General features: G+C 44.3%; 1 protein-coding gene across 2 annotated transcripts in view; it reads left to right on the top strand.

The window, feature by feature from the left end:
* ano10a (anoctamin 10a) overlaps nt 1-13,974 on the top strand; it is a 24,298-nt gene extending 10,324 nt beyond the window's left edge. Inside the window, exons 12-14 of one of the 2 annotated variants that reach the window (XM_048261532.1) lie at nt 5,397-5,513; nt 8,992-9,011; nt 12,982-13,974. In XM_048261532.1, the coding sequence (XP_048117489.1) occupies nt 5,397-5,513; nt 8,992-9,011; nt 12,982-13,051 (207 nt within the window). In that variant the 3' untranslated portion in view covers nt 13,052-13,974. The remainder of the gene's footprint in view (nt 1-5,396; nt 5,514-8,991; nt 9,012-12,981) is intronic. The other variant, XM_048261533.1, reaches the window with a different exon arrangement.

The raw sequence follows: 13,974 nt of genomic DNA, 5'->3' as shown, positions 1-13,974 counted from the left end.
ATGTCTGAGTTCTGTCTCAAGAGGAGAAAACTCATCAGAAGAGCAGTAGCCTACTCCCTTCATAAGCTCAGTGTACATACTTAGGGTGTCTGACAGAAGCCCATGCACACAGGCACAGTATGTTAACGCTTAGTCAGTTATCAAGCTTGTTTATTTTGAAATGATCATTACTAGCATTCACCTCAGCTTCACTTAAACACAAACGGAAATATCTCTTTTAATCTTCAGGATTGTGTTAAAGGACTTGGCACTGTAATCTTAAGTGACTGCCATCATAATTGTGTGCATTGATCTTTAAATCTGTAAACAAATCACATTAATTGGGTTGTTAGGAGTTCATGGATCAGTGGCCAGTAGAGACCAGTTCAGGCCTGCACCTCTGTCTACACGACTGAAAGAGTATGTTTGTGCAGCGCCTCAGGCTTGGCCAGGGACTGTTTTACGCTTTCCTTGTCAGTGCTGTGATGTCTGGCAGCCCAGACCGCTGCCTATTTTAGGGCATATGATACGCAGGTAATTACACGATGGCATGCCTCAGAGAGCAGTAACCAGGCAACAGGGTAGCCACGGAGACGGGAGAAGTCTCGGGACCAGGCGTAACAGAAGTGCTCGATGGAAGTCCCTCCAGCTATAGGCCCTTAAGGAGAACATTTACCAGGCTTCCCATCGCAGAGTCTCATGTTGACTTAACAGAGCTGGTTGTTACATAATGATGCTGCCTGACATCCTGCATGACTTCCTCCTTTATGATTGATGTGAACTAATTTTAGCTTTACAATACAAAAGGTTGTCATTTGAAATCATGGTGATCTTATCGAGGACACTAGATGATCATTGCAGATCATTTGCAGACATTTCCAACCTGTGTTGCTCTATTCTTTTCCTAGCTGAGTTGATGGCACCCTCTATGCGTTGTCCAGATGATCCCAAACAAATCCATGCTGAACTCAATGTCTGCCTGTCTGCCTGAGACACACTTGAGAAGATGTTTATGCTCATGGAGTTTGTGTAGAGAGGCCAGAGAGGCGGAGACAAATCCAGGCCCTGGTGTGCTGCTGCTCTTGTGTCTTGTTGTTCAGTGAAACAACCTGGTGAGGGGATTTCATTAGCCAGTCAGGCGCGGCGAAGGGCCTGCAATTGGATGATAAGTGAGAGAGATGACAGGAGAGCTCAGCAGCTTCTTAGTGAGGCAGCACTCGTATGGCAGTGAGGGCCAGAGAGGAGTAGGGAGGAGCAGAGAGGACTAGTGAGGAGCAGAGAGGAGTAGGAAGGAGTAGTGAGGAGTAGGAAGGAGCAGAGAGGACTAGTGAGGAGCAGAGAGGACTAGTGAGGAGCAGAGAGGACTAGTGAGGAGCAGAGAGGAGTAAGAAGGAGTAGTGAGGAGCAGAGAGGACTAGTGAGGAGCAGAGAGGAGTAGGAAGGAGTAGTGAGGAGTAGGAAGGAGTAGTGAGGAGTAGGGAGGAGCAGAGAGGACTAGTGAGGAGCAGAGAGGACTAGTGAGGAGCAGAGAGGAGTAGGGAGGAGCAGTGAGGAGCAGTGAGGAGCAGAGAGGAGTAGTGAGGAGCAGGGAGGAGCAGTCAGGAGCAGAGAGGAGTTGTGAGGAGCAGTGAGGAGTAGCAAGGAGCAGTGAGGAGTAGTGAGGAGTAGTGAGCAGCAGTCAGGAGCAGTGAGAAGCAGAGAGGGACAGGGGTCCTGAGGACCACAGGCTCCACATCTGCAGGAGGGGCTTCACAGCAGAGACCGAGCGTGATGTGACAGGACTGCCCACAGCCATTGTCAGAAGCATGTCACAGTGTACTTCAAACAGTAATAAGTACTAATATTACAACATGGTCATAAAAAAACTAAATATTCAAAACAGTATATAGATGCCAGCCCACACACATAAACAAATGCAAGGGAGAAAAAATAGGTTTTGTTGTCAGAAGCACACATTCACAAAGCAGGCTCTCAAGAATATAATCAGTAATTATATGTCACCAAATATCGCTAAATGGTCTATTATGTTATGTTATTTACAAACATTTATGTTATGTAACATTTTATTAAAGTATGATACGTAATATTGTACATTATATACAGTAATAGTAGCCTATGTTTATGTGGATGAAGAAGCCCATGTATTTTCAGTAGAGGTTGATGCCACTGTTTCCCTCTAAAATCAGTCAGTAGCGCAGTACTAAAAATCCCATTTCCTTATTCTAATATGTGTAATATGTAGTAAATGACTGTCTGTCTGTAATGCCGCTGCTGTTGTCTGTGGCTCTCTGCTCCGCTGATGTGCAGCCTCATGATAATGAAATAACTTGATTGCTTTGCAGATAAACTTGTTATATGTAGACAAACAGACTCACAAGCACACACACATACTGGCAGACACAGAAACACACCACCACTGTTTTTTTCCACATGACCTATAAATGCAGACCTCATTCAGGGTATCTGAGCTGAGTCATATCAGGAATGCATCAGTCGGCATGGACACCAGACACAATAGCATTCTTATAGATTTTGGCTCAAATAATTGCTGCCCCTCAGCTAGCAGGGAAATAGCAAGTGTGTTCCTACGAGCAGACTTTCACCAACGTGCTTCCTGTCCCATAGAGCTGCTGAGACATTGTGTCCTCTGCAGATGGACACATTGATATGTAAGAGAGGAGTGGCTGAGATTAGGCATTCCGTTTGCATCCGGCCCTGTTCCGTGCGGAGACGCCGACCCATCATCCCTGGGAGAGCGGAGTGAAGGTGGAGCAGCCTGGTGATTTACTCTTAATGATGAGGGGCATGGCAACTGCTAAGTGGGATGAATGCTGGAGGGCGTTGGGCCTTGGGTAGCAACAGCTCTCTCCTGTCTCCTCCCAATCAATATGGAAGCTTATGCTTTATAAGCCACTTAACCCAGTGTTGTTGTGTTACAACAGCTGTTTTCTGCACAGAATGAGCACAACACTTTTATTAACAGAGGCTTCGATATGGATTTCGGAGGAGCAACAGTGGAAGCTTTCCAACTTTTCCTCATTCTACCCATTCTACCTCAAACATTATTCCCTTAGTTGTGTTCAGGTGGATAACATTCATTTCAAATGCGCTTTTAGGTGTTGTGTGGAGAATATGATCAGATAAGACTTTATTTAATCCCACAGCGAGGAAATGTGCTGAATTGAATGTAAGCATAATAGGAATGGTGTGGCCTTCACTGCTCAGGCCCCAGCTCAGCTCTGCTGCAGCACATACAGTGTCTGTGTCTGTGTCAGCTCTTTTCCACTTCTCATAGTTGACATTCATGTACAGACATGACCATATATGCCCATCCTATTTATCATAGTGACGTAAATGTCACAGTCTGTTGCTTCAGCTGACACCTTGAACCTAAATTTCCTAAATTCCTACATTTCCCTCGGGATCAATAAAGTAGTATCTATCTATCTACCTTCAGGTTGTGAGAGCTTGGCCCGCAACTCAATACATGTATTTGACTGAAGACTAGGCCTACCTTATTTTTACTGCAAATAGGAGAAGATCTAACCTTGTGTTCTTAATGTCTGATTCTTACTCTGTCAAAAGCACTCTTCCTCTGCCGCTCCTCTCTGCCCCACCTTTGAGGACGTTCCCCTTGTCCCTCCTCCTCCTCCTCCTCCTCCTCCTCCTCCTCCTCCTCGTCCTCTCGCCTCTGCCAGCAGGACGGCAGGCCTGGGCTTGACCCCATGTCAGGCGCCAGCGTGTAGCGCCGCAGTCCAGTCCATGGTCGGTGTTGTGCCTGGCTCTTTTTCTCCTCCATTAGGCCCACGGGGCCCCGGCGGCTCTGCTGGCAGCCTCTCGTGGCCAGGCCTGCTGTCAGGAGTGCGGGCAGAGCTGCCAGCCTGCCAGCCAGAGCGGAGTAGCGTAGAGTAGAGTAGAGTGGGCACCTAGCCTGGTGCCAGGGCAGCACTCACCTCGCTCAGGTGATGCGGCTAAACGGCTCGGTATTTCATCACACCTGATGAGGTGTTGAAAAGCATTGTGTACAGTACGTCTGTACCGAGAGGCTGCTGTTCGCTCAGTGTGGCTATCTCTGCCTGGTGTCGCCGCCTCTGTGAGTGTATTGATCAAAGGATTAAGGACAGATACGATCACATCGCATGTGATGACTCAGCCTGTAGACAAGCGCTTGGAACGGGTCCAAACCAAGCGTCTGTGCCCGCGGACAGCTGTTAAGTCCAAGACGGTGTGGCTGTGTGTCCCACCGTGTCTGGCAGCGGAATGAGAGCGACGGCTCTGGGAGAGGGAGAAGCAGGACCGCTCGTCCCCCCCTCAAAGCCACCTGGCCGCTGCCACATTCTCATGCCAAATATGGAGAAAGAGCCCAGGTTGGAATTCAAACACATCATTCTGGTGCCTTTGGTGGAATACAGATGGTCTAACTATTATAAAAATGTTTGAAACTAACAAGAAGGGACGCTGAGGTATGAGAGAAGCAAAAATGAAGCTAAAATAGGAGCTACAGTATCTCAGCACTGCATCTCATCTCACACTCCCTTTCTGGCTCACAGCTTCACGCTCTGTGCTCTCCCTCTCTGGGCTTCTGTCTGGAACACCTCTGCCTGACACTATTTGTGCTGCTCAGGTTTGCTGGAGGTGAGGGCCGTCACAACTGTTTAAAAAAGGATGCGACAATGTTTCCGTTGGTGGGAACAGAAGATTGGATGGTGCCAAGTGTGTGTGTGTGTGTCAAAGTCAAAGTCTGCTTTATTGTCAATTTCTTCACATGTCAAGACATACAAAGAGATCGAAATTACGTTTCCCACTATCCCTTCCCACTAGGTCCACAGACAAACATAACATTCAAGTAAACAATATAAAAAGTAAAAATAAGAAGGCACATACAATGAAGAAAATAAGAGCAGCAAAATTTGAGTTGAAAATGTGCAATTGTGCATACGGTAGACAGTCAATATAATAGTGCAAAAGTCAGGCCAATAAATGGCTGAGGTAGTTCTGTTTGACCTAAGTATGCAAGTGGCATAGTGGTGCAAGTTATGTAAGAGCAGCAGAAGTGTGTTCAGAAGTGTTTTCAGGACAACAGGACAACAACAACAAGCTGCAAAGTGTACAAGTGGAGTAGTGCAAGGCAGCCATTGTGGGTCCAAAGTCCAGGATGTTATGTAAATGAGGGTGGAGGGGGAGAGAGTGTGTGTGTGTGTGTGTGTGAGGGAGAGAGAGAGACTGAGTGAGTGTGTGTGAGCATGTGAGGGATGCTTACCCTAGAGTTGTGTCACATACATCAAAGCCACAATGGCCGTGCACTACCTCAGAATGACTGGCTTCTCTTGAGTTCACTGTGAGTCCCAGTGTGTGTAAGGGAGATCAGTCCAAGGACATGGACATGTCATGAATGGCTCTGTTTCTTGTCACTGCAGCATATCCTCCTGGCTTTTAAATTCATCCTGGCCTTCGTGATCCCAGACGTCCCCAAGCACATCCAAAACAAGCTGGCCCGCCTGGAGTTTGAGTCCTTGGAGGCGTTCAAGAAAAAAGTGAGTTCAAGAAGAGTGTGTCTGTGTGTGTGTGTGTGTGTGTGTGTGTGTGTGTGTGTGAGAGAGAGGGGTTGTAGACACAGCATTAATTATATAAGTGCATTTGTGTGTTCACACAAAGATATAGAGCTGAATCAACAGTGTGGGTGCTGTACCTAAAGGAACTGTGGACTTACTTGGGCAAACAGTACCTGACTGATGGGGCTCCACTCCACTCTGTTCTGCACTAATCAGCTCCAGACAGTGAACCACTCCACCTAATCACTGATGGAGATGGAGATCTGTGTGGGTGCATGCCTCCAACTCATTGTGTATAAATGTATGTGTGTGTGTGTGTGTGTGTGTACAGTTATGTGGAGAATAATAGCAGTGTATTTTAAAAAATTGAATAAAGCTCAAAATCCTTAGAATAGCTGTGAAAATTAATCATGTTTGTGTTATACCTTTACAGAAAGTGAAGAAAAAGGAATGTTAGGCTGTTCAAAAAAATAGCAGTGTTTGCATTTTTCTTTACATACTCAAACGACCAACTACTGGCACCTGTGAAAAGGTATTCCAGCCCAGGACGATTGAACTGCATTCCAAAATTCCTCTGCATGTCTGGGTTTTGCCTCAGAAACAGCATTTTTGATGTCACCCCACAATTTTCTATAGGATTGAGGTCTGGGGATCGGGTTGGCCACTCCATAACATCAAACTTGTTAGTGTGGAACCAAGACTTTGCTTGCTTACTGGTGTGTTTTGGGTCATTGTCTTGTTGAAACACCCATTTCAAAGTCATTAGTTCAATCGTTCTGGGCTGGAATACCTGTTCACCGGTGCCAGTAGTTGGTCAACTCCATGCAACACAGATGTAAAGCAATTCTCAGAAATAATGGTAATGCAACTAGATATTAGTGCAGTGATTCAAAGTAAAGCAAAATCTTGATATGAGACATTTGAGTTTATACAGTAAATGTTTGAGTTTGTAAAGTGTGAAAAAATGCAAACACTGCTATTTTTTTGAACAGCCTAACATTCCTTTTTCTTCACTTTCTGTAAAGGTATAACACAAACTTGATACATTTTGGTCATGTTTTGATTTGAAATTGAATGTGCAGTGTTCCCAATACATTGATATTATGGAATTAACAGCTATTCTAAGGATTTTGAGCTTTATTCAGTTTTTTAAAACACACTGCTATTATTCTGCACATAACTGTATGTACTACAGCGGGGAAAATAAGAATTGAACACGTCAACATTTTTTTTCAGTAAGTATACTTCCAGTGAGGCTATTTGCATGAAATTTTCACCGGACATTAGTATTACCGGTAATTTATGTAATCCACGCATATATAAAAATCCAAACATTAATGTCTAAAAGTAGAGTTATGAGTAAACAAGTGGAATGGCACAGGGAAAAAGTATTGAACACGCTAAGAAAAAGCAGTACACAATGGAAAGAAACAAACTGGAATATATAAGTAGTTAGAAAAACTATCCCTCCTCTCTGTGCAAATTGATATAAGCTGGGTTAGTACAAACTGGTGGGCTATAAAAAGGTTGTTATCAAGGTGTCACACAAGAAACATTTCATGATTGGTAAAAGCAAAGAGCTCTCCCAAGACCTTTGCAACCTTATTGTTGCAAAATATATCAATGGAACTGGTTACAGATGCACTTCAAAACTTCAGAATCATCCAGCAAGCAGTATTGGAGCCATTATCTGCAAGTGGAAGGAACATCACTGCATCATCAACTGACCATGCACAGGATCTCCTTGCAAGATTTCTGACCAGGAAGTCAGAAGGATAGTCAAAAGAGTAGCCCAAGAGCCAAGGACCATTCGGAGAAAGCTCCAGAAAGACTTGGAGGCAGCAGGTACAATTGTTAAAGAGAAAATCATAGGTAATGCACTCCACCGCCATGGCCTCTATGCACGCTCATCCCACATGACTCTATTACTGAAGAAAAACATGTCAAAGCTCGTTGAAGGTTTGCTACGCAACATTTTGACAATCCTATGAAATACTGAGAGAATGTATTCTGGTCAGGCGAGAGCAAAATTTTACTTTTCAGATGTCATACTACACACCATATTTGGAGGAGAAATGGCACTGTGCATCACCCTAAAAATACCCTACCAACAGTGAGGTTTGATGGTATGATCATGGTATGGGCTGTTTTTCATCTCATGGTACTGGCAGACTTCATACAGTTGAAGGAATGATGAATGGAGTCATTTTGTTCCAGGAGAATCTTAACATCCACCAGGATGATGAGGATGAGACATGGCTAGACCTTCCAGCAGGACAATGATCCAAATCATTCAGCAAAGGAAACTCTCAATTGGTTTCAGAGAAAGGAAATCAAGGCCCTGACTTCAATCCAATTGAACAGTTTTGGAAGTTAACTAAAGATCAGGATTCACAAGAGGGACCCCTGGAATCTTCAATATTAAAGGACTATCTGTTTAAAAGAATGGGCCAAAATCACCCCAGAATACTGTGACTGATTAGTGTCGTCATACAGAAAATGCCTTGAAGCTGTCATTACGAATAAAGGCTTTTCCACAAAGTATTTAAGAAATTTCAGCAGGCGTTAAAATACTTTTTTCCTGTGTCCTTTTTAACCATAACAATGGACTTTAATGTTTGGATTTTTTATATGGGTGGATTATCCGAGTTAATACTAATGTCTGGTGAAAATTTCATGCAAGTAGCCTCATTGGAAGTATACTTACTTACTATACATACTTAAAAAAATGTAAAATGTAAAGTGTAAAAATACTTTTTTTCCCCCCCGCTGTATGTATGTTTGTGTTGTAAAGAGAAAGCCAGTGTGTCTCCATGCATATGAGTATGCTAATGAGGTTTGGCTAGTTGGGCAGATGTTTATGACCTGGCAAAATGCTAAGAAGTAGGTCTCTTTCTTTCTTTCTTTCTTTCTTTCTTTCTTTCTTTCTTTCTTTCTTTCTTTCTTTCTTTCTTTCTTTTTCTTTTCTTTTCTTTTTCTTTTCTTTTCTTTTCTTTTCTTTTCTTTTCTTCTTCCTCTCTCTTATATACACCCAAGAGCAGCACAGGACCTCATTCAGACTGAAAGGTTATGAAAGCCACTCAAATTTATGAGCGGAAAGCACGCGTTGTGCATGCCACTCAATGGGAAAGGGAGATGTATTTGCTCAGTGGGCTTAGCGGGATCCTTAATCTTGGGCCAGCAACAGCCTTGCATTTGTCAGTGTTTGGAGCAGGGCGCGGTGAGGCTGGGGACATTAATAGATATTAATATGAATCATCTGAATCGCAGCCAGTCTGACAGCCTTTTATCGGATTAAAAATGGAGCCAGAGTGCTCAAGTAATTAGCACGGCTATTATTTCATGCACACAGAGTCCTGAGTGAGACATCTCTAATCAATAGAGGGTAGCCCACTCGTTTCCACAGGTAACTTTAACTCGATTGATTCTTGTTTTCTTGTCGTTTTCTGTTGTTGAGCAGATGCGATCCCGTTCCCACCGGTAAGTCTGATGCCCTAGTTCGGGTACGATACACTGAACTTGCAAGCGGGATATTCTTCCTACAGGCAGTAGGGGCAGGCGAGAGAGTCTTCATTCGCCCTGTAATGAGTCATTTAACCATATACCAACTTACAAAGATGAGTAATTAACACAAACACATTGCCTGGTGTCCCTTTAACATGAATGTGTTTGCAGGTTCTTGGATTGGGATTTTCTACTGCATTGATGGTTTTAATTTGTGTGATAAAGAAAGCATACCCTTGGAGTTTCCGCTTGCCTAAGTAACATTTGAAACGGTTTGAAAGCCATTGTAGCAATGCATGTGGTAACAACAACTCCGAAAGCAAATCCACAGTAGCACTAATGGGCTGGGTGGCACAGCTATTCACACCCATGTTACCATCAGAGAAGCAGTTGGATCATTAATGCTGTCTGGATACCCTCAGGTTGTGTTTTATGTGGATATTATTGCATTCTATTGGATTACTCCATCTGTAGTCTGCCAGCACAGCATCCAAACAGAGAAATGCACCCAGCACTGGAGAGATCCAGTTGTGCAGCTGCACCATGATTGGAAGGATGTTTGGGTATAGTCTGAGATTTTTCTTAGGCAAGCTTTTTCACCCCTCCATTAACATTTTTCAATTAGATGGACTGTGGGCTGTTTCAGGACATTGATTAAGTATCAGCATGATGAAGCAGGCTGTGCTATGAGGCCAACATCCTCTGCCTCCTCTGGAGCATCACAAACCAGACCGGACACCGGCTGTGGCCTCTGCCAGCGCTGCGCTGTGCTGCGGCTGCACCCCCCTCTCTGGCCAGAGCCTCTGTCTGACTGGCAGGTGATGGCCGCAGCAGGCGTGTGTCTCTCAGCACTGCTGCACAAAGAGCATGTGACACGCCTCGGGATACCTAGAGAAATAGGAGACAGGGTTCAGCGGGAGACGCTGTAAGATGGAGTGAAGAACAGATCTTCTTCCTGTCACTAACCCGCTTCCGCATCTGACCCCATCAATCGCGCCGCCAGCTGACCGTGGCGGATTTTTTTCCACAGGTTCAGCAGTAACTGCAGCAAGGTACACTGGGGGGGATGAGCCTCCCGTTTGGGCTCGGCCTAAAATAGCGGCTGGCCTGATGGAAACCCCCTGTTAGCAGCCAACGCTGGCAGGCACCCAGCGGCACCCAGAGGTGACACAGTGACGGGGAAAGGTCACCCTGCCAGCCCAGGAGAGGATGGCAGAGACACCTCTGGGAGATCCCTCCGCAGCAGTGGCCCCAAGAGGAGCTGAAGCCTGAAGAATACTTTTCTTTTTTTTTTCTTTATTCCGAAAAAGTCACCTTTATTGGTATGCGGATCACTCTGAACACTGTTGTACAGGATGTTAATAACTACAAGGATATGTGCCACGTGTTGTGTCTGTTTGTTGCCGAAGTTCTGTAATATCACATTTCCCTCTTCTGTGTTGGGACACAGTTTGTTCTGCCTTAATGGCTCCATTATGTGTTTGCCAACTGAGAGTCCATTCAGCCTGCTGACTCCAACATACACATGCTTACGTGCAAACAGACTTGTGTGCTGGAGATACCGCTGTTCCCATGTTCACAAATCTGAAACAAGATGGTGGCACTGAGACGCATCAGAGGAGTCCGTGGAAAAGTTGATGTCCACTACTGCCCAGCATCACCAGGAGGCCGGGTACAGGGCCTCTACCAGCCTCTGCAGCAGGGATGAACTCCCGCAGCTCACACCACTCACTCCGCTAAGGCCATACGGGTGGTTTTCTCCCTGTTGCCAGTATCGGTCCTCAAGGCGTGACCATGCTGGTAGTAGCCTGTTACTTGCTGTTCCATGAAGTCATGACATTCTCTGGGTACAGGAACCCACATAGATGCGTTTTAAAAACAACACATACACAGAACTCATTGTGTTGTTTATTATACAAAAATGTCCATGCATCCACACACAAAGGACAGGGAACAATCATCACTCCAGTGTGTCCATTTGTGGAGAAACTGCTAAGAAGAGATGCAACATCAAATACCTAACAGAGATGATGCACACAGCCTTTTCCGAACGTCTGTGAGAAGTACTAAATGTAGCCAAATGTGGGAAAATTCTGTTGGTCAGAACATGGTTCCTTTTTCTGGCCATATAATGGGCATCAGGACAGCAGGACAAGTGAGTCATGGAGGATTGCTGTCAGAGTCTAACGTTAGTGGCCAGTGTGAGGTTTAGATGGCCTTCACTGACCTCCACCACAGCGTTTGGAATGCTGCCAAAGCACATGTCACTACCACCATCAATTAAACATGTTAGTTGCTCTCATCGCCGTTTGGAATGTGCTCCTCTTGACTGTGTAAAGGTAACTGTACATGGGGTCATCCTGTGATCAAGATCAGCCTTGAGCTGGTGTCTGTGTCCGTGTTTTCAAACACAGCCCTTAGGAGTTGGGTTCCCGATGCTCCAGGAAGGCTCATGTCTCATATGATTCTGTACAATAAGATGCTTGTTGTGGTAGACGGATCATTTGGGTGACTCAGTGAGGGCTTCTTCCTTTGGGTTGTGCAGACAGACCCTTGCCTGAGTACTTTCATCTGGGGTTGTGAGGTCTCATCATGAGTCATGCTGGTGGCCTAGTTGCAGTCCTCACCATGTCAAAGGGTTTGACTGTGTATATGGCTTGTCCCTAGACCTTAAGGACAGCTCATTCTTATGTCAGGAAAATCCAGTCAGCAGTACAGTAGCTAACAGTTTTAAACCTAACATTCAGAAATAGTTGACACCATTTCACCCTTTCAGATGGTCTTGGCGTTCATGGTTATGCTCAACACTGATAGGCCACATGGCAAACTAGTGTTAAAAATATCTGATAACTGCAGAACCCTAATCATGTCTAGCACTGAAGAAGGACTATTTTGCTATAGTGCAGAGGACCATGACCTAGAACTGCAGCACTGTGATCTAAAAAAGGAATTGCCGGTTTATCCTAATTGGTTACCTTTCTACCTAAAATGAGTGAATTTGTCTCCAATTCATCAAATGCTTCCTGCTTGGCCATCTCGGATTTACCTGAATTTTTTGTACAGCAGTCGTTCATGACCGTATTACTGTATTACTGATCTAATCATCTGACTGGTTTTCTGCAGTGTTTTATTGCATTGCATGTTCACAGACCTCTGTGATTAAAATTCAAAATTTTGTATACCAACAGCTGGGCCTATAAAAGCTATCCATACTGTGTGTGTGTGTGTGTTACGGATAAACGGGTGAGCTTTGATGACAAGCTCATGTTCCCTCTGTTCAAGGTTTCTGCCGTGTGAAAGGCTCAGGAAAAGATGCCTGTGTCAGCAGAGTTTCCCCTATCGATCCCACTACTGCATTAAAGTTAATTGCATATTCCACAGAGAATGTAATTTGCCTTTTTATGCTGCAGGCATGGGAATGAATAGATTAACTCCGGCTTCTGGACTATCAGATGAATGTAGTGAAATGAAGAAAAAACAAATTGCTTGTAATATTTTCTATGTTAATGCTACATTCCTGAAAATCTGTGGGTTACATTATGTAATCGGACCTACAGTAGTTTAGGATGATTGTAATTGTACACATGCATTGCTGTGTTCTTTATTTGTAGTCACATGTAATTTGGCTAATACCAGTGCTGGATGTCTCAGCTGGAGGAGCTGATGTTGGCCATCCTGTAATGGTGTTCATGTCCACCACGCTGAGTGGCTGCGTTGTGACTAATGTAGACAGAGCTTGTTCTGAGTCACTAATACAAAACCCTTGCAGCCACACACTCACACAGTGAGTTCTTCTTCTCCTTAGTAGGGTGGACTTTAAAGGTTAAAATTCAAACCTGTGGCTATTTTTGTTCACTCAGTCGGTTTCTGCTGTTATGGCACAGAAAGAGCTTATCTGTGAAGAGAAAATGTCTGTTGTTTTGATGTTGTTCTTTTGTCTTTCCAGAAAATCTTGGAGACCTCTGGGATCCCCAACAAACACTGAGGAGAAAAGAGATCGCCAACACAGACACTGAAGCCGACAGTGGAAGGTGTTTACAATACATATTGGACAGAATGCGCTCCTTGGCCGAACACGCTGTGCTGCACTGGCTTGTCGTCACAGCTTCTGACTGTTACTGAACCTTGCTATAATCCAGAGGCCTTCATCTTCTGCAGAAATTTGTTTTGTAGATAAGTTATTCAGTCTGTTGAATTGCACAGCTCAAGCACCATGGATGAGGTGGAGCGTCTTTGATCTAAAATCTGTAAGGGTATTTTTTGTTGCAAATGCCAGGGTCAGCTCCTATTATGGCTATGTAATGTCCTTAAGGCACACGGTTTGAATGGTCCACACGACTAGCTGCATTAATGTACCATCTTGTTCTTTTCTAAATATGGATACCATCAAATGAAATTCCTTCAAAAATAGAATGAATAACCCTTTATCTCCCTCTCCAGACATCATGGTCATCTTTACTGTGGGTTGGAAATCTCCATATCAGAAGCGGTCCTCTAAATATAGGCCTTTGTAGACAAAACAAAAAACCCAATGCATAAGCCAATACCTCAGGAACACTGACACATCAGCACTTCTGTAGGCCTGCACTGGAATGGCTTCACCATTATCCCAAAAAGCATTACATCTCAGCAGCTTCTTATTCTCCTACCGGCAACTCAAAATATATCAATATTTAAATGGTTTGTGGTTAATTGAGCAACGGAATATACTATTGTTGCAATCTGACAAGAAATTACTTAATCATTTATTTATTTTTAGAACTTATACTCAAATGTCATGCAATGCCTTTAAATGTCACCATATCAAGTGCTACAGTATTATGACCCTCGCGCATCGCGTTGGATATCACATTCGTCACAGAACTTGATGCTGAGTTATACGTGTTCTTCCTTCCTGGGAATAAATGTATAAGAGGCAATAAATGTGTTGGTGCTCTGA

Source organism: Alosa alosa, chromosome 13 (assembly GCF_017589495.1).
Source record: "Alosa alosa isolate M-15738 ecotype Scorff River chromosome 13, AALO_Geno_1.1, whole genome shotgun sequence".
NCBI classification, from domain to species: Eukaryota; Metazoa; Chordata; class Actinopteri; order Clupeiformes; family Clupeidae; genus Alosa; species Alosa alosa.
The sequence above is the reverse complement of the archived record's forward strand: the minus strand, read 5'-3'. Positions and strand labels throughout refer to the sequence as shown.